Genomic DNA, 24,509 nt, shown 5'->3' on the forward strand with positions numbered 1-24,509 from the left:
CAGGGAAGTTTAGATCGATGAGAAATAACCTTTGGGTTAAGCCACTGAGGTTGTGGGGAGCTGTGGGATCTACGGGGCTACCTGCGTTACCCCCACTGCTGGCACACTAAGCCTGGTGGCTGCCCCTCCCCCACACCTTTTTGTCGGAGGGAGCGAGGACAAAAAGGAAGGAAGGACTTCCCCTCACGTTGGTATGAGAGAGTAAAGAAGACATATCTGGGGCACCTGGATGGCTCAGTCGGTGAAGCGTCTAACTCTTGATTTCAGTTCAGATCATGTGGGATCAAGCCCCACGTCGGGCTCTGCATTGACAGCATGGAGCTTACTTGGGATTCTCTCTCCCTCCCTCCCTTCCCCCTCTCTCTCTCTCTCTCTCTGCCACTCACCCACTCAGCTACTGGCCACTCATCAGCGGGACCACAATGACGGAGGTCAGTATATCAGATGCAGGAAAAGTAGGTGCACAGCTAGGAGGGACAGATCTTCCAGAAGCCATTGGGACCAGCTATCTGAGTGTCTTGGAAATAGTGGAGTAGGCTTTGGGGCTTTCTGGTAAACATGCCTCTTGCTGGGCTGACAAAGGCAGAGGCAGAGAAAGAGGAAGAAGGGAAAAAGGATCGTCCTTCATCCACCCCATCTGCTTTTTTGTGAAGGTTTACCTACTTTTTAAGATTCATTTCAAACCTCACCTCCTCCGTGAAGCCCTCCCTGACCTCTCTAGGTGCAACTGGGAGCTTCCAAGCATGGCGTCCACACTCATCCACCTTCCACCGGGTCACAACCAAGAGTTCCTGAGGACACTGTCATCATCTTTGTACTCTGGGGGCCTGGCGTGGGTACCCAGGACAGAGGAGGTGCTGATATGGTGGGGAGGTGGCCGGCTGGCTAAATATATATGCAGAATCCACAGCAGAGGAACCCAAACTAAGAACCCAAACTGAGGCTCTCTGGGCACTGGTTGGGGAATCTCAATTTTCTACGTAGGGGATCCCTAGAACATCCAATAAGACATTTTTCAGGTCACACAACTTTTATTGCTGAAAACCATTGCTGGGGATGCCGTGGACATGAACGTTGCCCTCCCGGACCCCCGGCCTCGATACCATGCAACCAGCCCCCTCGGGCTCCGCCCAGCCTTGCTCTTCCTGGGTGGTCTAGCCCCCGGGAAGCCACCTGCGTGAGCTGGGCTGGGCTGCCCTGCTTGGACCCTGCCTCTGGGAGTCCTAGTATCACCAGGCGAGACCCAGGAAAGTGAGGAGAGCTGGACGGGCCAGGAAAGGCTGAGGGAGGCCCAGACCTCCAGCTGACACGGAGGCCAGGCACACGGACAACTTACAGGAGCACAGCAACTCAGATCCTTCACGACGGCTATCTGGAGGGCCTGGGGACAGTGTCCACCCTCTCTCCACGGCAGCGTTTGTGTCCGTGCTGTTTCTGAAGCAGCTGAGAAACTGAAAGGCGGAGGGGCTGAGAGACACTGGCAGGTCCGGGACGGCGCTGGGTATGAGGGGTATCTGTCCACCCGGACTGTCCCCGGGCTCCGACGCCCACGGAGAAGCAGCAGCAGCCATGTCTTCACGCCCTGGGTGTAGCCCTTGGACGCGGCGACAGTCGTGGCTCTCTGTGATGACCTGCCCGCCAGCCCACGCGAGGACGCTCTTCCCTAAGCGCCCCGAAGGGGCTCCTTCCTCGGGTCCCTGGATGTCAGGAACACTCAGCAGGACTCTGGAATGGTACAGCCCCCAAGAGTCTCTTGGAGTGTTGGGGGTGATGGATGTTAGCTCTTCAGGCTCCTGGAAGTCTTGGAGAATCTTTAAAAATACATCTACTTCCATTTCTTGAATATAAAAATACAATAAAAATCTGCCCCAGTAGCCTGTGACCACACACAGCCAGCTGTCAGCCTGGGCAGCCACCGCTCAGTCTGCCCTCCACACCCAGGGCACCCGCAGGAGGCCTGAGAAAGGGCAGGATGCTTGTAATGCCGAGGGGGGGCACCTTCCCGCCGGGGACGGCCCCAGTACTCCAACGACACCCGCAATCCATCCCAGGACGGCGGCGATGCTGGTGGCTTCTCAGTCTGGGCTAGTCTCTGAGCCAGGGTCCGAGGAGCAGGAATTTCTGATGTGATCTTCTAAGCCCTTCCTCTGGGCGCTGTCTGGGCTCAACCTCCTCCATCCGTGACGGACGCCCTTACAGGAAGGTCCACAGCGCCCAAACTGTTATCTCCAGGTGCTTTCCAGCCTGGGGTCTGGAAAGGGCTGACAGCTCTCCTGGTTTCTGGAAAACCTTGGGAGAGCAACTACACACATACACACACACACACACACACATACACGTGCACATTCACAGAGGCAGTAGACAGCGGAGGTGGGAGTGACACAGAACCTCGGAACCTTTGGCCCAGATGACATTGCAAATGGCCCAGTCGCTTTGGCCAGAGTCTTTATGCAGCCAGGGCTGTGAGGTGGGACAGGACAGCTGCTTAGGATTTCCGGAAGCGCACCTCACTCTGAGGAAGAGAACGAGGGAGAAGAGGGTGAGGGTGGGCCAGGAATACAGAGGCCGAAGGTGGGGGTCCAGAGCCTAAAATCCAGTCCAGCTGTCACTGGGCACTGTTCCTCGGAGACAAGCAGCAACGAGGAACCATGGAAGCAGAGAGACCGACCGGACTGGATTTCCAGAGCGGCCACCCAAGCTCTCGGTTCTGCCCTCGCTCTGGCAGAGGAAGGAGAGGGGAGCACGGAGCTCCTGCTTTACAGCCAAGACAGGAGGCTCAGGGAAGGTAGGGGCTGAGCGGGGGCAGCAGAGGAGGAGGTAAATCTCCCTCCTCCCCCATCTCCATGAGACTAACTTCCTGCCAAGGAGGGAGGCCGCCTGCACACGCCCCTCCAACGGGCTGTGTGAACTCACACCTTGGCCATCCCGGGGGGAGGACGGTGCTCCCGGGGCCGGCACCCAGCCTGGGCCCACCCCTTTTCAACCCTTCAGAGGAAAGAATCTGAGGGACAGAAACACGGGTAGCTGGGGTCGGCCTACCATTCGGCTGCTGTCCCGTCCCAGTCTTCTAAACACCCCCAGCACAAGGGGGTGACGGGAACTCTGCCGAGCCCCTGGGGAAAGCCCGGGCCCTCTTGCAGGCACCCCACCTTTGGGAGCTCCCAGCCTGCCCCGCGCAGCACCCCCGGCAGCCTCTCACCTCCATCTTGCTGTAGATCCAGGGGAGGACTTCTGTCACTTTGGTATACACACCGGGCTTGTTCCTCTGGCCACAGCCTGTGCCCCAGCTAGTGACTCCTGCCAGGTACCAGCGACTGTTCTGCTCACAGACCAGGGGCCCCCCGCTGTCTCCCTACAGGGGGTGGGGTGGGGGGGCGGGGAGGAGGGAGCACAGCACACATTATCAGCAGGAGGGGGGAGGTGGTCCTTGAGCAAGCAACAGTGGGCACCAGATTCTCACTCCGAACCCAACACCCCAGCCTTCTCCCAGGCAGCCTCACCTGGCAGGAGTCTCTGCCTCCCCGAAGGTCCCCAGCACACATCATCCTTGGGGTAAGGTAACTGTCATAGACCAAGAAGTCATTGCACTTCTTAAAGTCAATGAGGTTGACCTGTACCTCCCGGAGGAAGGGGGATGTCTTCTCTTCAGTGAAGTGGAGTCGAGGAAAGAGAAGATGGGAAGGAGTGAGACTTCCGGCAGCCTCCCGGCCTTCTAGCCGCTCACCCCACGACCCGGACTCCCAGCTTCCTGGAAGCGGAGGGCACCATTCCCACGGCTGGCCCCCCAGCACGTACGGACGCGCACACACACACTCCCACACACGTAACAGAGACATACGCGTACGTACACGTTCAAACTCACAGCCCACGAGGCTGCCTGCACGCTGCAGAGTGCCTTTCTGTACTCAAAGCACCCTCAGATCCACCATTTCATTTGGTTTTCAGGAACTAGGTGCCCGGAAGAGGCGCAATGAATCCGTTTACAGTTGGAGAAACTCGTGGCCGAGGTTGCGACGTGCCCACGGTCACACGGCTGGTCAGTTCTGGGGCCGAGATCAGGACCGGGCTGCTCCCGGGCCGGTCACCGCTCCATCACACTGAGCAAGGGAACAGCGGCCCTGCCCCCGGCAGCTAGCCAGAGTCTAACAGTGAGGCCAGCCAGGCGCTCTCGGGCCAAACGTAACCGATCTTTCGGAGCCGACATCGGACGAGGCCACTCCGTCCGTGATGGCGGGGAAGCCACCTTACTCTTGTTCGAGCGTAAACGAAACTTAAGGGAGGTTACTGCGCAAACCACAAAAATACCAAATCTCCCCTCTCCCAGCCAGTAGGCGTGGCTACCGCTTATCCACCCATCAGAGCTTTCGACTCAGTTTATTCTTAACTCCTAGAGGAGACTATTAAGATACCCAATCGTGGAATTACTCCTGCTTCCTGAAAACATCCAGTCTGGACAAATGCTCCGCTTCTCTGAACCTGCATCCCCAAACCACCCAGGTCCTATGATAAGTCCTGTCTAGCACTCTGTTAGTAAGACTTTCACGGTTCTCCGTGGTCCATGTCCCCCCTCAGTGCGATAAGCAAGGAACCCAAGGCGTTCGCAACTACGGAGGGTTTCCAGGTGGGCTTGGCTGGAGGGCACTGTCACACCGACCGCTTTGACATACACGTGGGGATATACACCCCCACCTCGGGTGGGTTTACAGGCTTTTACTTTGGAACGCTCTGCGCAAAGCTGTTTAGGGGGACGCAGGCACCCGGTGTGGTCAGCAGCAATGGAACGATCTGAGCCATGAAGCCTGCGTGGTCTGAACACAGGCTGCACAGCATTGTCAGTCCTGGAAATAGTCTTTCTTTTCTCGTAAGGTACACCGGAGGGTGGCACCTAGGAGTTCGGAGGAAATAAACGTCCAGGCCCTCGTGTATGGACCTGTGTACAAACACGTCTTGTGTCTACGTACAGGATAGCTTTCTGAACTTCCGTAGCCGTATGCAAAAGTAGCTGAGGTTAGTGAAGCCTGTGTCAACAGCTGGGATTTTTTTCACTCGTACATTTGGGACTTCTCCTTTTGGTTGACTAACGCTGCCCGTGCCAAGACAACCTTTTTTTCTCTTTTTTTTTCACTTTTAAAAAGAAATTCAGAATCATTTCAGTTGAATGGGGGCTTTTTCCATGGAAGAGTTCATCCAAAGGATACAAAAGTAACAACTGAGGGGCCGCGCGGCGCGGTGTGAGGCAGGAGAACCGTGTTCTAGACTCGGTTCTGTCTGTTGGAAAGTACCGGGGTGACGGTGGGCAAGTGACTTAGCCCCGGAGGTCTTCGCTTTCCTCACGTGTAAGATGGGGAGATTGGGTCGAGGGTGGACTTCGCGAGATAGTCCGCCATGTGTGGGAGTGAGGTGAACACACAGACATCCACCCCCAGGCCCATGAATCCATAATGCCCAAACCCTCATCTAGATAGGCCCTCCTCTATATACCCCAACACATCACCTCCACCCACTCCATACAGATGCGCACACACACACACACACACACACACCCCAGCAGCTCTGTCCCCTCACCATCTGTCTCCTTGGTCTTGCCAAAGCCTGTGATCCAGCAGGTCTCATTGAGGCTGAAGGTCTGTCCGTGCATAGGGAGGCAGGCAGGGTGGACATGAGCTGCAAGGAGACCTCAAGACATCAGGGCGGGGACAAGGCTGGAGATTTGGGTTGGGATGGTAGCTCAAAGGGACGGGAGTCCCAGTGTCCTAGGACCCTCCTCCTTGCCCCCAGACTGGTTCTGAATCTTCTGGGCCCTTGAACTGACCAGGCAAGAAACTCAGTCACTTCATCTTGACCCTCTAGCCTTCAGGGTACTACCAGAGTCCCTCAAGCATTCTGATTTCAGTGGGTGCCCTGTGGACAGAAGCATAGGCCTTGGAAGCTCCCCTGTGCCAAGCCGATCCTGGGTGGCCACACATCTCTCCCTTCTTAGAGCGGCTTTCCTGGCTGAGCCTCCTCCGTGCCCGTCCATCAGAGCAAAGAGCAGCCACAGGCTAAGTTCCAGGCATTCTCACCATGGCATCTCAGTGATGTGTCCAGCCTGGTTGGTCAGGGCCTGAGGCACTCCCTCCAGGTCAGACAACCTCTCCAGGGGGGAAGAGCACAGCCCTAGAGGCACAGACCACAAAACCACTGCTCACTTGCTCCCGTGCTCAGAAACATCTAGAAGGTGTTGCTGGAGATCACTTCACAAGCTCTCTCCGAGGACTGGCGTCCTTAGATAGACCAGGTCATGGACCACCAAACCCCAATTTGCAAGAGGAAATTCTCAGGTGATAGAATGTTTGCAGTGTCCTCAATTGTTTGTTACGCTCACTGCAGCCTCCTGCATCTGGAACAGTGCCCGACACGTGCAACGTGCTCAACAAACAGAGCAGGAAGAAAGGAAGGACAGACACAGAGGAAGGGAGGGCGGGAGTGAGAATCAATGCTAGATTCTTCCATAAAGTGGGCTTTAAGTTTTGGTGTCTAACACGTTCGTCTGCTGGAGAGTAAACAAACAAAAAATAAATGAGGGTTAAAAAAAAAAAGGCGGGGGGAGCGCCTGGGTGGCTCAGTCGGTTAAGCGTCCGACTTTGGCTCAGGTCACGATCTTGCGGTTGGTGAGTTCGAGCCCTGTGTCAGGCTCAGTGCTGACAGCTCAGTGCAGACAGACTCAACTTTGGATTCTGTGTCCCCCTCTCTCTCTGCTCCTCCCCCGCTCACGCTCTGTCCCTCTCTCTCTCTCAAAAATAAATAAACATTAAAAAAAATTTAATAAAAAAAAAAATAAATGAGGGAATGGCATCAATAATTAACCAAAAAAAGCAAAACCTAATTTCTTAAAATATACTCATTTTTTAAGACGTAGGGTCTTAAAAACATGTCACACTGTTATACATCCCGCTTGTTTTTATGGGTGGATTACATGTATCAGTGAGTTTTTGTAAGTTTTCACCGATAGTACCGTGACTTCAAGGTGCTAGGCCTGCCGAAGGAGTTGAAGAAAATCTGCCTGATTTCTAAACCCAAACTCAGGGCACATGGTCTGACCAGAGGACTACATAAATCTAAGCTGTGCTTCTCAGACTACACGTGTGCTTCCTGCCCAGGAGCCTATCGGAGTCTGGAGAGGGGCCTGCCATAGTCTGAAAAGCACGTGCGGTATCGTAATACCTTTCGTTTGGTTTTACAAATTACTTAATTTGATTTGGAATTCCAAATAACATTAAAGGGGGGTTGGGGGGGTTGGAGATCCGGAAGCTTAGCCAAATGGAGTCTGGGTTTGGCAAGGTTGGAAAGGCCTATCCTGGTCCTGTAGACCTGACTGCCCCCCTTTTGGGTGGGCGTGAGGGGCAGGGCAGGGCGGGGGCAGAGGAATGCCCCCTCACCTCGCAGTCCCAGGCTCCACGAACAAGGCTGGAGGACAGGAAGAGGGCAGGGAGGGCTTGCCCGCTGGGTGGCTGGGTGGCTGGCTGGTGTGGCTCTGGACCGGCCCCACCCAACTGAGCTCTGCTGTGGTTTCCTCCTCCTCACCCCACTCTGATGACCCAGTGTCTGAGTCATGACCGATACCACCTCTGTAATTAATGTGCCAAGAAAGACCAGCTCACGGGCTCAGAGCACCAGAAAGGCAGGACTAACCAGAGAGCCCTCGGAGGCTTCTGGAGAGCCTGATGCACTCAGCTATCCTTCAAGGAAGCCCCATCTGTGCCCCGTGGCTCCCCCAGCTGTCCTCATCATCACGTCATCGGCCTCTGGGGACTGTCTGTGTGGGTCACCCATTGTTCGATTTGAATAGAATTGAATTGCAATTGTGCAGCCTGTTACCCAGCAGCAGACACACAGTAAGAACTTGGTAAGTGTGCACAGGAGAGAGTGAATTAATGAATGAAGCCTCCTTTGATCTCCTGACAACTCTGAGCACGTCCTTCCTCTAGTCAACCCTGTGGCAATCCCCTTTTGGAACGTGTTCTCCACGGGCCGTCATAGCAATCGGCCAGCGGAGGGCCCAGGGCAAACGGCATTGCTAGGGAGGGGGACCCACCCGCATCCAGTCCCGGAGCGGCCACTTACTACTTCATTGCCTTGGGTAATCTTCTCTCTGGAAAGTTCCATCTCCTCCAAGGTAAACCGAAGCTAGCAAGAGTACCTGCTGTACAGGACTGGCTGTGAAGAGTTTAGTGTTACCGCAGATGTAAAATGCCTACCACGGCGCCCAGCCCCTAGTAAGGGCTCAATAAATGCGCGTGAAACAATTCGATCTATGTACTTGGATTGAGACCAGTAGCCAAGCCTTGTCTCTGTCACCAGCTTGCGATGCGAGATGTGTCATTTGGGACAACCTTATTTCTAGCCTCTGGGCCTCCGTTTCCTCAATGGTAAAGTAGAGGTGTTGCAATAAATGACCCCTAAGAGCCTTTGACCACCACTGTGCTGAGGCTCGGGAACCCCAAGAGGGGTGCACGGAGGCCACAAGGCTGGGCCCTGAGGGTCGCCTGGAGGAGCCGGGGTGGGTGCGACCGGTGTCGATCCACTCACCAGACAGGGTCAGGGGCTTGGAGAGCCGCATGAGGGCAATATCATAGTCGTCCTCCTCGTCCGTGTAGTTGCCATTGATGATGATCTGGGAGATGGAGGCCGCCGCAGGCAGCTGGAGCAGGTTGCTGGTACCTGCGTAGACCTTCCAGCCCTCCAGGATCTTCTCCCGGGTCCTGCAGGAGCCACAAGAGACCGTGGTCTGGTGGAGCCCAGTGGCAGCGCCTGCTACACCCAGGGAGCCGCGGCCGTGGCTGCAGCTTACAGGCAGGAGGATGGACGAAATGACCTCTAAGGGGAGCCGTCTATCGCAGCCCAGGGCTCCAAAACAATCCCCTGCCTCCACAAGCCCCTCGTGAACCGGCCACTCTGCATCTCCCAGTAATAAAGAGAGGGCACGGGTACAACCTGTGAGCATCTACCCCCACCGCCTCCTCGTCGTGCCACCAAGTTTCCTACAAGGTGGACAGGCCACACCTCGGCACAAATGGATCTGCCAGAGACTCACTCGCGACTGGGGAAGCCAGTGCCCGCCCCCTCCCCCCAAGGCCCTTTCCTGCTCACCGGCTTAAAGGGACAAGCCTGGCTGGTGACGTCAGAAGCTGACTGTTCCACCCTCCCTACGATCCCCATCCCTCACTTCCCAGATCCGCGTTCCCGATTCCTCGGGTTCCCCTCCTGTAAGTTCCTGCTGCGGGAAGCAGAGGCCTCTTCAGGGGCAGGTTCCCAAGCCCTTTTGTAGGCCCGCCTCACCCTCCCTTCGGGGTCATCACGGTTCTTTTCTCATTCTGGGCCGAGCTCGGAACCAGAAGCCCCAACTCACACTCCCCAGGACCAAATTGCAACCTCAAACCACGGCCCCGGCCGCACCAGTGGTGCCTGCCCTCGGGGGCCGGGGTCACAGCCCAAGCCCTCCTCTGCGGACCGACAAGTGAGTCTGCCATCGGGGCCTCCTGGTGATCCCCAACCCGGGAGGCACGGCGTCACCCCCCCCCCCTCGGGTACTTACACAAAGAAGCAGTGAGCGGCGGTGAGCACCCACTGGGCATCGATCAGCGTGCCCCCGCAGATGTGCGTGGTGCCATACTGCAGACTCACTTGCCAAGGCCACTTGCTCTCTGGGGCCAGCGCCCCTCCCACGATCCGCCCGGTCATGGCCCTCAGTCCACAGTCTAGGGAGAGGCAGAAGAGACAAACCGTGACCTCTGCCGTCCTCAGAGCCGCCACCGTGCTCCCTGGATCCAGGGCAGGCTCGGGCAGCCTCATCCTGAGGGCACCCACCCGCCCACGGACACTGCTTTGCTCACTTCATCTGATGTGGCTCGGCTGCTTCCTGCCAAAGCAGAGCAGTAGGTCAGACTTCTGGGATCACCCAGCACGAAGTTGCATCCTAGGCAGGTTCCTCTTTCCTGCCACTCATTCCTTCTCTCCTTGGCAAAGGCTTACTAAGTGCCTGAAGCTTTGGGCACCGTGCCAAGCATCGAGGTGGTGACGGTGAACCCCAAGGCTGCTATCAGGAGGTCGGGGAAGCAGACCAAGTCTGACATGACCCTGAATTGATGGGCATGGTGACAGGGACCTCTATCATTGGCAGACAAAGGAGAAATGAACTTTCCCTGATGTGCGGGTGGGTCTGTGCCCACATGGCTCCCCAGTGGGTCATTCAGGGCTACTGGGGACCCTGTATGGATCCCAAGGGAACATTTCCAGAAGGAGTGAATCGTGCCCCCAAAATTGTGGACAAGGAGGGCAGTCCCCAAGTGTGTTCAGACACGTGTCCCTTTTTCTTCGAAAGGGGACAGAGTGAAGGACCAGCAGCGATCAGAGGGGGTGGGCACTCCGTCTGTAGTCCCCGTGCCTGCCTGCCCAGGGGAGCATCCCTACCTGGTCATTACAGAGAACACAGCACTTGTGGGCTGATTCATGGCTTGGGGTTTGGGGTCAGACCCGAGGTTGGATACTGACTCCCCACCTACCAGCGGTCTGCATTAAGCAAGGCAAACATTTCGGCCTCTCATCAGTGAGCGGACAGGAATGGCATCTGCCCGGTGAGAATCCCACGCAATCGTGTTTATCAAGAGCCCGGTGCCTTATGGCACAGAAGGTACTCAGTAAATGTTGGCCCTAGATCTAGTTCCGTGTCTACTGATATGGGAGCTTTAAGCTGGTCCAGACTGGCTCTCCCAGTCCTTCCCACCACCCAGAATCCATGAGATTTGAATGGCTTCCCTTGTATGAACAAGGTTGTTGAGCTGGGCAGAGTCAGGAGAAGGGCAAATGCTACCCTGAGACTGTCCCAGCGCCTTACGGGGCCCCCAGCCCTGAAGCAGTCCTGCTAGTTAAGACCATCTTCCTGGCTTGGACCCCCAGGGCTGACCATCGCCCCCAGAGAGGTCCCACCCCTCTGCTCCCTGACTCCCACCCCACACAGGCCACAGTCAGGAGGAAGAGTGTCTTCTTACGGGAACACTGGAGAGAGACATACTGCTGGGAAGGGCATTCAGACCTGCAGGAAGAGACGCAGAAGATGTGAAAAGGGCACAGTAAACACCTCCTCCAGGAAGACTTCCCTGGTTGACTCTAAGTTCCTATCCCGTCTCCTTTGCATCAGATAGAGATTCTGATGTACCTCCCAGAGAGACAGATCTTTCTAGTGCTTTCTCCAGGAATGGGGATGGCTCAGTGCAAACCATCCCCACTCTTGTCCCCACCCCCACCCCCCGTCTTCTTATGGTAGATGGCACACATTTGCATAGATCCATGTCCTCTGAACTCATGACTTCATTGTCCCAGCATCTTTCCACAGCTGAACAGGTGGCCTGACCCTCCTCTGACAGTTCCTCAACGCTCCGCCGGCCCCGCAGCACGCAAAACGCCTACACAATGCAGGCATCCAGGGTACGGCTGATCCACTTCCCTTCCTTTCCCCACCCCCCTCCCCTGTCCTCCCCATCCCTTTTGCTCTGGAAGTCTTGTTTCTTCTTTCCCCTCCCCAGGGTAAACACTGCTAGCTGCTGGAGCCTCCCCTTGAGTGGGGAGTGGGGTTGCGACAAGGGCGGGGCCACAGCGCAAAGATGACAGAGGGCAAGGCCCAGGAGGGGGCCGGTGCTTGGCAGTGGGGCCTCCCTGTCCCTGACCACAGGCACCTGGCACTCCTGCTCCTGCTCCCTACCCTGCACCTGCTCACCCCAGTGACGTTTCTCCCCCCCGCCCACCCCAAGCCCCCTCCCTGCAGCAGCTTCCAGCTCAAACACCTGGCTGCCTGGTGGCCCCAGGGTTCACTCGCGGTCTCCGGCAACCGGATAAACTCTGTGCCACCCCTGACCTTGAGGTGCTCTCGGCACCGAGCTTCAATCAGAACTTTCAAGTCGGGAGACAGGTGGCACATGAGGACTGTTTCTGGGATGCTCCTGACATTCGCGATGGGTTCCCGGAGGCTGGGTCCCAGAAAGGCCAAAGGAGAGGGGGTCCCCGACTCAAAGCGCTCCGCCGTTTCCCTGCGCACAGGCGGGCAGCCTGGCCTGCCCCACCGCACCTGTAGAGGCTTTCCTGGAGGGTAGAGTTGTATTTGGAGATTGAGAGGCTGCTGGTGAGATCCCTGTGGGCCACCTCGGTTGTCCGGTAAGCACTGTAAGGGAGGGGACGGAAAGAAGAACGAGCCCCCCTTGAGACAGACCGCACCCTTCCCGGTCCCCGGGCATGTGTTAGAGTCCTGCTGGGAGAGGCCAGAGCCGGCTAAGGCCCCATACGCTCAGACCCGTCCCACGTGGTCCACCACTGTCCCCACTAGCCCTGTGCGCCAGCCCAGTGGTTTTCAAAGTGTGGTCCCATCCCAGACAGCGGCATCAGCACCGCCTGGGAACTTGTTAGAAATGCAAATTCCTGGGGCGCCTGGGTGGCGCAGTCGGTTAAGCGTCCGACTTCAGCCAGGTCACGATCTCGCGGTCCGTGAGTTCGAGCCCCGCGTCGGGCTCTGGGCTGATGGCTCAGAGCCTGGAGCCTGTTTCCGATTCTGTGTCTCCCTCTCTCTCTGCCCCTCCCCCGTTCATGCTCTGTCTCTCTCTGTCCCCAAAATAAATAAACGTTGAAAAAAAAATTAAAAAAAAAAAAAAAAAGAAATGCAAATTCCTGGGTCCTCTGAACCCTAGACCTACTGAACCAGGAACTCTGGCCCCGTGTTTTTAACAGGCTCTCCGGGTGATTTTGGTGCACGTGCAAGTTCGAGAAACACTGACCCGGCCCCTTCTCTAGCCAAACTGTGATCCACGGGCCAGCAGCAGCCATACCCCGGACCTGCTGGGCCAGACTCTGCATTTTCTTTTTTTTTTTTTTTTATTTTATTTTTTATTTTTTTTTTTTCAACGTTTATTTATTTTCGGGACAGAGAGAGACAGAGCATGAACAGGGGAGGGGCAGAGAGAGAGGGAAACACAGAATCGGAAACAGGCTCCAGGCTCTGAGCCATCAGCCCAGAGCCCGACGCGGGGCTCGAACTCACGGACCGCGAGATCGTGACCTGGCTGAAGTCGGACGCTCAACCGACTGCGCCACCCAGGCGCCCCCAGACTCTGCATTTTCAAGATCCCCACATTACGGGTTTGTACATTAAAGTCTGAGAACCTTGGGGGCGCTTACCAGATCTCAGACCACAGTGTCCATAGGAATCACCTCGGGGCATTTATGAAGCAGGTTCTAAACCCCAATCCACAGATTCTGATTTTGGGGTGCATTTTAACAAGCACCCCAGGCGATTCGGACGCGGGGAATGCATGGATCACTACCGGTGTGGCACTGCTGCGCACTTCTAGAACACGATACCCCTTGTACGAGAGCGGGCCTTGGTGCGTGCCATTCCTCTCCCTGGGGGTTCCTCCGTTCCGTGCTCTCTCCCAGGTGCACCCTCTCCTTTGCCCTTATCATTACACATCACATTGTATCATGGTTATTCGTTCGAGCCTCTCTTGCCCACACCATACCGGAGATTCTCTAAGGGCAGGGATCTTGTCTGGGGGCCACTCGGTCTCTGGCACATATTAAATCTCAATTACATTCTTTGAATAAACGCCACTAGCTACTGAAGCCCCAGGGAGGCTCAGATTTGCATAAGGCCTCACAACTCCATGATGAAAGATGTGTATTATCTTCCAGCCGGATCCCTTGGGTCCCTCTCTGACGATCAGAACTCTGAGGCTGAAGTGAGGGCAGAGAACAGGTTCTAAGCCCCAGCCTCCGAGCCCCGCCTCTCACGGTGCTCCTTCTACAGAGAGTCCTCAGCGACATCCTAAACCCTTCTCCCCACGACCTCACACACCTTGGTGAACCCCCCCCAAAGCGCAGACCAGCAGGGAGGACGGAGCTGGCTATGTGGCCTGCAAATAAGGGAAGGATGGGGGACCCCTTCAAGCAGGAAGGCTGTCCCAACCCTACTCCCCGCCCCACCCACTAGCATCAGCTTTGGTTGGAAATCTTGAGAGCCAAAGATTCTAAGACTTTACCTGGCCACACCTGCCCGTCTCCTTCCCCCTTTGAGGAGTTCCAGCTCAAGCCACAACTGCTGTAGCTCAGAGCCCCAGCCCCTAATTCCCAGCCGTGAGGAGAAGACAAGCCAGGCCCCAAAGCCCATCCCCCTCACAGGGCCACCTCGACCATTACATGCGATCGCTGGACACAAGGCCACTTCGATGCAGAGAACCGGGCGGGAGTGACCTCCTCCTGCAGATCTACAAAGAATTACTTTGGCCTCGTGGGAACAACTTACCCCCAGGCTCGGGCTCCCGAGGCCACTGTCTCTGCCTAACTCAAGAGCGTCCTGAGCTAGTGCTCTCATCCCTGGTCCTCGAGGATCTTTTTTATCTTCTTTTTTTAATGTTTATTTACTTATCTATTTAGAGAGAGAGCAGGTACAAGCTAGTGGGGGAGGGGCAGAGCAAGGGACAGAATCCCAAGCAGGCCCGGCGCTGTCAGCACAGGGCCCCACACGGGGCTCGAACTCACAAACCGCGAGATCAGGACCCGAGCCAAAATCAAGAACAGGACGCTTGGCGGACTGAGCCACCCAGGTGCCCTTTCAAGGTGCCCACAGTGAGCCTGAGAGGCCCCTGCAAAGAGCCCGAGGCATCCCCGAAGCTGGGACCCTGGGGAGAGGTTTACCTCATGAAACCCAGCTGCTGGCACGTCTTCTCTGAGTAGGAGTCGTTCCAGCTGTCACTGCAGATGGGAAGCCACTGATGGGAGGATCCAGAGTAGACTTTAAGCAGAGACTTGTTCCAATCAAACCTCACTGCCAGGCAAGAAAAGGGCAGAGCGGGCTTTCAGCACCCAGGAAGCTCCAAAGTCTTGAGGAACGTCCTGAGTGAGGCTCTGAGATGCTCCTGTCCTAAGGCTCCTCGCTGGGGCCTGGGGAACGTCCGGCAGCCAGATCCGGGAGGTAATGATCACTGGCCAGGGCTCAGAAGCCCCAGACACTCAGTAGAGGCAGAGCCAAGGCAGGGGCTGGGGCAGGGCAGACAGCCCTCCCTGCCACAGGACCCAGGGGACCTCTGCTGGGAAAACGGGGTGAGCAATGCCAGGAGGCAGCACCCCAAGAGGGCAGTGACATGCCCGAACGAGAGAGTGACAAGGGGAATAGGGTCTGTGATCCGACTGCGTGTTCAGTCACAGAGAGACGTGCTTATGGGCAATGATACGCGTAAACACACAGGCAATATGCACCCACAGACACCTGCATCGGGGCTATACATAGACAACGCACCGAAAAAGCACTGAGGATCAGGGCTCAAAGAGACCTTTGTGCTCATCTAGGCCAGCTGTTGACAAACTGACTTTATGAAACCACAGGGGGTGCCAAGTCAGGGGTCACCTGCTGGGCAAAGAGCAGGGGCGTGTGGACCCCACACCTGCCTCCGGCCAGAGCACCTCCATTTTGTCTGCTACTCAGGAGTAGACAGATTCTGAGAACTACTAATCTCGCCCATTTCACAAATTAAGAAACTGAAGCCCAGAGAAGGTAAGTGACTTGCCCAAGTCACACAGCACCCCAAGCCAGGTTTCAGACCCAAGGCTACTGTGACCAGAGCCCAGGTCCTCCGGCTCTCTGTCCACTGCCCCCTATTCAAGCTGATGGGCGGTTTGCAGTGTGCACTCACACCCTCTCACACACGCACCCGTGCCCAGCGTCCTTACCACAGCCCAGCTCATCACTTCTCAGCTTACAGTCCACGACCCCATCACAGCGCACGGCATGTATGGGGCAGCTCTCCACTGGCTCCTTGTACTTGATTCCTGTGTGGCCCCGCCAGAAGTAGACTGGAAAACAGTGAAGCAGACAGCCGGGTCACTGCCAGCCCCCGGGAGACCAGACGCTAAGCAGCCCGAGGCCCTGGGGGTTCTGAGACACCGACCTGCAATCCCTCTTGGACTCTGGGGCTCTCTTCCCCCATCTGTATGGAGAGAAAGGCTGCTCAGGAATGCTCCAGAATGCTCTGGAAAGCTCCTGCAAGCAGGGTAGCACCAGGCAGACTCAAGCAGCCACCAGAGAGAGAGAGAGAGAGAGAAAGAAAGAGGGAGGGACAAAGAGAGAGACAGAGAGGGAGAGGGAGGCGTGGAGGCGGGTACTGCTTTGGAAGCTCCCATGCCCTACATGGGCCAGAGCGGTGACCAGAGAAAGCCCTCCTCCAGCATCCCAGAGCCCCCCTCTCAGAGCCCTTCTGGCATCCCTTCATCTCTGCTCTGTGGGTCATGGCGGAGGCATTTCTGTCTCCACCGTCCCCACACGCAAGCACTAGCCATCCTGTCTTCTCCAAGGCCATTCCTTAGTCCCAGAAACTCCTGGATTTTCTTCCTTCTCTTTCTCCCCTAAACATGGGATGTGTCCTTTGCTCAGTTCTTGCCCCATTACTTGTCTTTATGCCTTTAAATGTCTTTCCATTCAAAGAAAAATTCTAGGTGGCTGATTCCCAAATGCACAAGCTCCACAAACCATGTGTGAAAGTCAGCCTCGTGACTCCCTCTGTCTCAAACACCAACCTCTTCTCAAACTGGGAGTCCCATCCCTCCTGCCTGGAGACAGCCTCCCTCGAGTGCCCAAGAAACCCGAGTTCTAACTCCTCACTCTGCCCCTCGTCTTCAATCTCCTCCTCAGCCTGACCCCCTGCTTCCCCCACTGACCCTACCACGCGCTCAGTTACCCAAGGTGAAGGTCACCCTTGTGTGTCTGCTCCTGCCAGACCCCGGCACCAATGCCACCTAATGTTTTGGACTTGCCCTTCCTCTCTGTGCCCCAGTCTTCCCCCTCCCACGCCCTGGGCACTGAGGCTCCCGGGAACCCGGGTCAGTCCCCCTCTGAATGGAGGGGCCACCTTGACAGTCAGGGGACTTCAAGAAACGTTGTGAAACCACACCATGACTATAAGCCTATCCAGGGGGGGGTGCCCTTGGATGCCATCTCATCCCTTCAGGGGTCATTCCCCTCTCAGAGGATGGCCGGGGGGTTCCGCGGAGCACTGCCCTGTGTGGGAGGGGCAGCAAGTCCTGGCTGGAGGTTCACATGGACACCACGTGGCAGGCACCGGGCTGAGACCTTTATGTGCATCGTGACAGTGACGCCACCGCCTTGTCAGGCACGTGGGGACACTGAGGCTTGAAGTTAATCCATTTGCTGTGGTCGCACAGCTGGTAAGCGGCACAGCCCGGATGTTATGGTGGGCGGGGGGCGGGGCACGCCCTTAACCAACACACTAGCTCCCCCTGTGTCATCTCCTTCCTGGAGCAGCCTGGCCAGCCCGTGTTTCCGTGCAGTGGTCCAGCCGGCTCCTCACCACATGTGCTGCCTCTTGAACAGAAGCCTAACCCCCGGCCTGGCATTTCAAGCTCTCTACAGTGGGGCCCAGCCATACCCAGACGGCCCCCATGGCCCCAAATAGTATTTTTCCCTCTCTGGCTAAGTGGGTCCCTTCCCTCTCCCCACGCCGACCTTGCCCACCTGCCCCCTATGTTTCCCGCAGCTGCTTATCCGACTCAGATCCCCTGTCAACATGCCCTCCCATCTTCCAGGCCGTCACCTGACCCTTCGTGAGCTGGCCTCTACCGTCCCAGCCCACGCAGCTGTCACCTGTTCCTGACGGTCACATGTGACCTTAATTTTCCAGCTATGTCCCTCAGAAGACGGTGATCGCCCTGAGGACAGTGTGGCCTGATGTGTGCTCCCTCCTAAGGTCCCACGCTGTGCTGGGCCCACGGTGGACTCCCCAGCAGAGAGCCCCAGACCCTGTCCCGGGTATCTTTTCTAAAGTACATGTGTGGGGTATTTTGGGGGGTGGGGAGGTTAAGGAAGCCTAAGCCCCTGAGCACTTTATCTCATTGTCTGAACATGCCTGACTTTCTCTACTCTGTTTTTGGGGTTTTTTGTTTTTTTTTTTTTTTTTTTAGTTTTTAAAAAAATAATGAGCACTTTTAGATTTCGTGCCCTCATCTCGTTTATTCCCCGTAACCCAGTGAAGTCTTTATGAGCGCGGACAGGGCACAGAGTAAGTCAAACGAACTGAATGCATTTAATCCCATCCGAAGATGCAGAAGCTGAGCTCAGAGTGGTTCACTCTCCCGGGCGAGATGCCCAGGAAATAGCACAGACGAAGCCCGAGCCCGGTTCCCCTTCACCCCGTGTCCTCAAAGGGGCCTGCAGGCCCTGTGGTCCAAGGCCATTTGAAGGAGTGTCTCCGGGGGGCACAGTAGCCAGTGAGTGTGCGTTCCCCACTCAGGACTCCCCGCGTCGCACCCCCATCCGGGGACCCCACTCCAGCCTGCCATGGCCAGAGCCCGCCCCTGCTCCCGCCGTGAAACTCACAGAGGATGATGAGCGACACCACGAGGGCGATGAGGAGGAGGATACATCCGATGAGTGGCAGCCGCTTCTGGCCCTCCCGCCAGGTGAACTTGGGCAAGCTGACACCTAGAGACAGGGCAGGAGCAGGGAAGGGTAAGGCTGTTGAGAGGGGTCCGGTGGAGGGGAGGAGGGAGAAGGAAGCAAGCTGGCCTGGGAGGGCCCCGTTAGGACCCCTGCACTCCAGAATGTGACGCCACCTCACCTGGTACCCGCAGCTCCCTTTCACTGAGCACCCACTACGGGCCAGCCAGGCATTCGCAAGCGTTCTCTCATGTAATTCTCAAGGCACCCGTGTGAGCTGCACGTTACCAGGCTCATTTTAGAGGCAGGGAACTGGGGTTCACCCAAAAGGTAAAGAACTTGCGCAAGGTTACTTGGCTAGTGAACGGCAGAGCAGGGATTCAAATGAAGTGTGTCTGATTCCAGAGGCCACGACCCGAGGGTCCCTCACCAGCACTTGAGGAGGGCAAGACTGTGAAAGGGACCCCAAGTAGGGATAATTCTCCGGGCCAGTCTGTATTGTGGTGGTGGGGACAGGCCGAAGTCTAGGATAGGAGGAGGGCAGCGTAAGGATGGGCAGGAACACTGTTCTGCTAGGGGCAGAGCCAGCCCCAAGGCCCATCTGGCCGCTGTGACTTCCATCCAGCACCTGAACCACAGAAGCCAGTTTGGAGAGCTGGGGTGTGAAAGCGCCTACCTGGTCAGAATCTCTCCCTTTCCTCCTCTACCACAGATGGACCTATGGTCAGGACCCTGCTCTAGGGCAGACCCTGGCCTCCCGGCAGACCCACGGGGCAGCCTGAGGAAAGAACCCCAGTCTCTAACCGGGCTCTCTAACCCCAGCTCTCCAAATCTGTCCTCTGACCCAGGCTGCCCGGCCCCCAAAGTTACAGCCGCTTCATTGGACCTGGTTTCTTCTCCCCTACCCCGCTGGCCACAATTTTCCACGGTCTCGGGCTTGCATGGGATGGCTCCTTTCGGCCCCCCCTGCCCACGCCTGACTGTTCCCCCCTCCTCCCCACCCATCGACTCCTTCCCTGTGCTCTTGCCTTCCCCGCAGCGTCCCCCTTACCTGGGCTCTCCCTGGTAGCTGGGGCCGACCTGGCAGGAGATGCCCGGATGGGCACGGCCCCCACTGGTGTTGCTCTAACAAGGTACACTCTCGTCGGAGAGGAGGCCGTGGAGGCTGACCTGGCGGACGATGACCTGCCGGATGCTGACCTGGAAGGGGATGCCCGGGCTGGAGACGTCCCTGCCGGGGAAGCATTCTAAAAACAGAATGAAGGGCATCCCTCAGGCTACTCCCCTGAGAACCCACCCAGCTGTCAGCCCTGCTAAGCCAGCAGATAAATGCCCCAGGCCAAGTGGCCAGGGGTTGAGCAACTTCCCCCACCCCCACCACCGCCCCCTGGCAGGGAAGCATCTGAGAAGAAGAGTGTCTCAGGATGGAGTGCAAGTTCAAAAAGCCTACTCTCCCCAGCTCCCTACACCCCTCTCCCATCACAGGAATCTACGGAGCGGGCAGAGGGCCGTGGGCCGTCCGCTTGGGGCTTGGGGGCCCTTGCTTTGGCTACCTGGGTATAGGGACCCTCGCTCTGAGAGTCGCTCAGGGAGGTGTGGTCCCCGGTGGGGGAAGTAATCACTCTTTCGGCCCCTCTTCACTTCTCTCACCCCACACCCTGCCCCTGTCTTTTGTGGGCCCCAGATTGAGAAAACCACGTTCTTACTACGAGCTGTCATTGAAGAGTGTGGAAAGCACTCACTCAAGGAAAAGCCCTGGCCTGCCTTGTAGCCCTCCATTCTCAGGGACCCCAGAATTCTCTTTCACTCATGCACCTGCACCCACACGCACTCGCGTGGGCGCCCATGTACCGATTCACCAGCGCGTCAGGGAAACGGGAGAGGCAAAGCCAGAAGAAGGTACAGGCTGGGGTAGGAGTCCGTCCCTCTAGCACAAGATCCTCAACCCTACGCAGCTGCCGCTGGAGTCGTTTGCTCTAACGGACGGGGACAGAGGACTTCCCGCGCTCTCAGAGCTTTAGATGTATTCACTCACTTCGCCCTCACAACAGGCCCATCACCCCCATTTTGCACAAGGGAAACAGAAGCAGAGACACTAAGCAACGTGATCATGCCGTCATAGCTGGCGAGTGGCAGGGCCAGAGGGGGAGTCCGGAGAGTCAGGCTCGGTGGCCAACCCGACCACGAGGCTTTGCTGCCTCTCTGAGGAGGGACGAGGGTGACAGCGCAGCAGCTGGTCTTAGGAGGCCATCCGTGAATGTGGGGCCTGTCCCTTCCTGGAAAGCGGAGCCTCTGGGGTGCTCTAAATCTAAGAGGGAGCGGGTGGGCAGTCCTGCAGGGCCCCCGGTCCCTGTCACCTCCCTCAGGCCCCTTGTACCGTCTCTACCTCTTAAGCCCCCTCCGGAAGTCCCCAGGGGCAGCAGGGGGAGCTGGGAATTGACCTGGCGCAGGGACCACACCTGCCCCTCGTCCCAAGTTCTGCTGAGCACTGACTGGTCTGCTCAGGAAGGCAGCCCGGGAGAAGGAGTGGCAGGGGGCGGGGGGGGGGGCACAGTTGGCAGGGCTGTGTGGAGGGGACAGGCTTGGGACCGCTGGGACCTGTTCGCAACCCTCACCTGCCACCATGCTTAACATTTGTCATTAGTAAGCAAACCAGTTAAGAAAAAGTCCTCCTCGTTAGCACATCGGCCCAAGGCAACACCATCATCTCTACCACGCGGGGGCTTCTTGTTTTCCTTTTTTAAAACTCCCTTTTCTAAGAGTCAGAGGTAATTGGTTTGGTCACTTCCTCATTGTTCTCGAGGCTGCGAGATGAATTCAAGAAGGCATCTTCAGTCCCTGACCACACTCGGGCTTCCCGCAGGCAGGGACCAGGAGCCATTATCCCAGGGAGTTACTGGGGTTAATTAATGGATGTGGGTAAATACACGTGGACCCAGGTGGCCCCGCCAGCTGAGCAGGGACACACTTGTATGTGTTCAGGGACCCGAAGATGGGCTGCAGCCGACACCGCTGAACCAGAGCTCGGATTCAGACACTAGACTTCCATAAAATGAAGACAGGTGAGCCCCTAGACGCTCCAAGGGGAACAGGACTTGGGGTGGGGGAGGGGGCAAGGAGAGGCGCTGAGGATGTGTTGAAAATACAGCATGCGTCAGCTGACAGCCAATGGCTTCGGAGGCAGGCAGACCCGGGTCTCGATCCCACAGCCAGCAGCGTGACTTCGGGCAAGCCACTGAACCTTTCTTTTTCTTAGTCTGTAGGATAGGACTAATGATGCTGAGGATTCAGTGAAATAAAATAGAAAATGTCTTGCCTGTATCTGGCACATGGGGGCTGGGCAGGAAATGACCATTTCTCTCTGCCTTCACCTTGGCCCACACAGCACCCACCTGGATGAACGTCAGCAGCCACGAGGCATGACCAAAGGGCCGAAAGGTGGCGGGAGCTCATCTTAGGGAGATAAAGGCCAGACGAAGGCCCTCCTAAGACCCAGACTGTTTAGAGCCCCGTGCCTCCCACCAGTGGTGGCCTAAGCCTTAGCACCTGCCCAGGACCCTGGCACTGGGCAGCTCAACTGGCCTGCCAGGCTTCCTGCCCTGCTGTGCTCACACAACAAGCCTTCCCTACCCTTGGGGGCCAATTTCCATCACGTGAGACAATAAAATAATTAGGTCACAATGTAAAGCACTTTACAATTTACAAAAAGCTTCCATGTCTGTGAGCTTGTGAGGTCCTCACTCCATCGTCCCCCCGAGAGTTTGGTGTTTTTAGAAGCCCATTTGACAGATAAGGAAACCAACGCCCAGAGCTCAGACTGGCCAGAATCACACAGTCGGGATTCTGCCCCAAGCCCGCATATGTCTGAGCTCCCCTGCCTTCTCGAGTCCGTAGCAAGAGCCCCGGCACAGTCTTCTCCCTGCACCTGTATACAGGGCACTCATTCTGCATTTGTGACATGGCCTGAGAACTGGGAGCTGGGCCCTTGCAGGGCTGGGAGCGCCACGGGGAGCCTGGAGGTGGGGCTGGTGGTTCCACAGGGATCTCAGTCTTGTGGAACTTCTTTCTGGCAGGAATCACGGGTGGGTGCTGCACTTGCCAGGACCTGGTGGAGCCAGGGGACAGGAGAGACAGTCTGCCTGTCATCAAGCACTCCCCACGCCAGCAAGTGACTCCGGGCCAGTGACTTAACCTCTTTGTACCTCAGATTCTGTATTTGTAAGGTGAGCCCATGACCCTGCTTCACAGCGTTGTTTGTTATAGACGCCATATGGAAAGTCAGAACTTGGGGACCATCAGCTGTGACAGTGGGTGTCTGTTTGTTGAAGACAACGGACTTGAAATAGAAAAATGTGTGCTCAAATATGACTGCATCCATTCCCGAACGGGCTGCCTTGGGCAAGTAAGTGAATACTTCAGTCTATCTCCACACGGGTAAGATGGGACCGATCTCGCCTTCTTCCCCCAGATCACCGCAGAATACACATGAAAGAACCTGGTCTATAAGTGTGTGGCACACCACAACAAATGTGGCAGCCTGTTAGGAACTTAACTGGATCCCATCTCAACCTCATCAAAGCTCTTTACAGCTGTTAGTGTGAGCCCCATTTAACAGATCTTGAAACCGCCGTCCGGAGAGGTTAAGAAGATGCCCAAACTCACATCTCAGGTAAGTGACAGGGCTGGGGTCCCAGCCAGATCTACTAAGAGCAGGTGGAGTCTGGACCCACAGTATCACGAGTGTCCCCAGTGACCTCCTTCCCTTCCTTGAGGCTTACGGTGTGCAAAAAGCTTCCACACTCATTATTTCGTGTGATTCTCACAGGGCCTTGCTAGCAAACCGGGCAGGAACCACGATCCCCAGTTAATACATGAGGAAACTGGGTGCAGGGGACTAGAGAGCATGCCCAAAGCTGCTGAACTGATTGGTGGGCTTGCAGGGACTTATCATAAGCCTCTGATTCTCATTCAAGAGTTCAGGTTGTCCCCACCTGAACAGGACCCCGGGGCCCTGGTCCTGGTACCACATCACCATGGCAGGAACAAAGGGGGCCACAGCAGATGGAGGCCCAGAGGGGGATGATGGGAAGGCTAGGGGGAGGGAATGAGACCAGAGGGGTAGCTGGCAGGGGGGCAGGCACAGCGGGAAGCCTGGAGCAGCCAGAAAGGCAACGGGGGGGGGGGGACCCCTGAGCCTTGCTCAACCTTCTCCCCAATGTTCCACCTGCACGGTAGGCCCCAGCGTGCCCACCCACGGCCTTGGCGCACAGGAAGCAGCCAGAAGAGCCCCTGAGCAGGCAAGCGAGGGTCTAGGCAGGAGACTCCCATGGGTCCCTCTTCTTGGAGTCCAGAGAGAGCTGGGGCATGTAAAATGGGACTAATCTTGGGCTCGATACCCAAGGGGGTGAGTAGTCCCCGGCCAGACTCTAAAGCTGCTGACTCTGAGCCTCAACCCAGCACAAAGTCTGCCCAGGGCTGGGGAGTAGGCGTGTGGGGATTGACAGGGCAATGTCCAAGAAAGAGCTGGGGGTCCTGGGAGTCCTGGCCTCCGTAGAGCAAGCCCTCTGGCGCCAGAGCCGGGGGGAGGCACGTACAGAGTCTCGGGCCCCGAAGACCAGGGCAAGAGAAGAGGCCTGAGCCCCAGCCCCACCAGGAGAGCTCCCGTGTGGGGACCGTGAACCCCAGCAGGGACAGCAGGGTGGACAGACAGCCCCAAGACCCAAGGAAAGCAGCCTCCACAGGGAGGCTGTCCGCTCTACCTCCCTGACTCCGAACCTCAACCCGGACCATCACAGGAGGCTGGGAAGAGGTCTCCAGGGGCCGCTGGAATAGAAGATTCCACCGCCATCCTTCTTTACCCATTTCACGGCCTGCCGCCCCACCCTGCTGGAAGTTCTTCCTGCTGTCTAACCTGCGACAGCAGCAACTCATTTCCTTTCCTCGGTTCCTGGAGAGCAACTGCTGGCATCCAGCCTCCCTCCTGGTGGCCTAGCCTCGCCCTCAGAGCAGATGCCTGGAGTAGGTGGGGGAGGGGGAGAGAGGA

At 56.9% G+C, this 24,509-nt stretch overlaps 1 protein-coding gene across 3 annotated transcripts in view; it reads right to left on the minus strand.

Moving 5' to 3' along the window:
* Nucleotides 1-423: 423 nt before the first annotated feature.
* Nucleotides 424-24,509, minus strand: part of TMPRSS13 (transmembrane serine protease 13) — a 30,010-nt gene continuing 5,924 nt past the window's right edge. The window contains exons 2-14 of one of the 3 annotated variants that reach the window (XM_045482975.1): nucleotides 19,518-19,713; nucleotides 18,407-18,511; nucleotides 15,966-16,004; nucleotides 15,748-15,870; nucleotides 14,716-14,845; nucleotides 12,101-12,193; nucleotides 11,028-11,071; nucleotides 9,575-9,737; nucleotides 8,569-8,741; nucleotides 5,566-5,664; nucleotides 3,501-3,643; nucleotides 3,200-3,352; nucleotides 1,548-2,512 (exon numbers count right to left, since the gene is read on the minus strand). In XM_045482975.1, coding sequence (XP_045338931.1) covers nucleotides 2,486-2,512; nucleotides 3,200-3,352; nucleotides 3,501-3,643; nucleotides 5,566-5,664; nucleotides 8,569-8,741; nucleotides 9,575-9,737; nucleotides 11,028-11,071; nucleotides 12,101-12,193; nucleotides 14,716-14,845; nucleotides 15,748-15,870; nucleotides 15,966-16,004; nucleotides 18,407-18,511; nucleotides 19,518-19,713 — 1,488 coding nt within the window. In that variant the 3' untranslated portion in view covers nucleotides 1,548-2,485. Of the gene's footprint in view, nucleotides 2,513-3,199; nucleotides 3,353-3,500; nucleotides 3,644-5,565; nucleotides 5,665-8,568; nucleotides 8,742-9,574; nucleotides 9,738-11,027; nucleotides 11,072-12,100; nucleotides 12,194-14,715; nucleotides 14,846-15,747; nucleotides 15,871-15,965; nucleotides 16,005-18,406; nucleotides 18,512-19,517; nucleotides 19,714-24,509 lie in introns of all 3 variants that reach the window. The other 2 variants (XM_045482976.1, XM_045482977.1) reach the window with 2 other exon arrangements.

Source organism: Leopardus geoffroyi, chromosome D1, assembly GCF_018350155.1.
Source record: "Leopardus geoffroyi isolate Oge1 chromosome D1, O.geoffroyi_Oge1_pat1.0, whole genome shotgun sequence".
NCBI lineage: Eukaryota > Metazoa > Chordata > Mammalia > Carnivora > Felidae > Leopardus > Leopardus geoffroyi.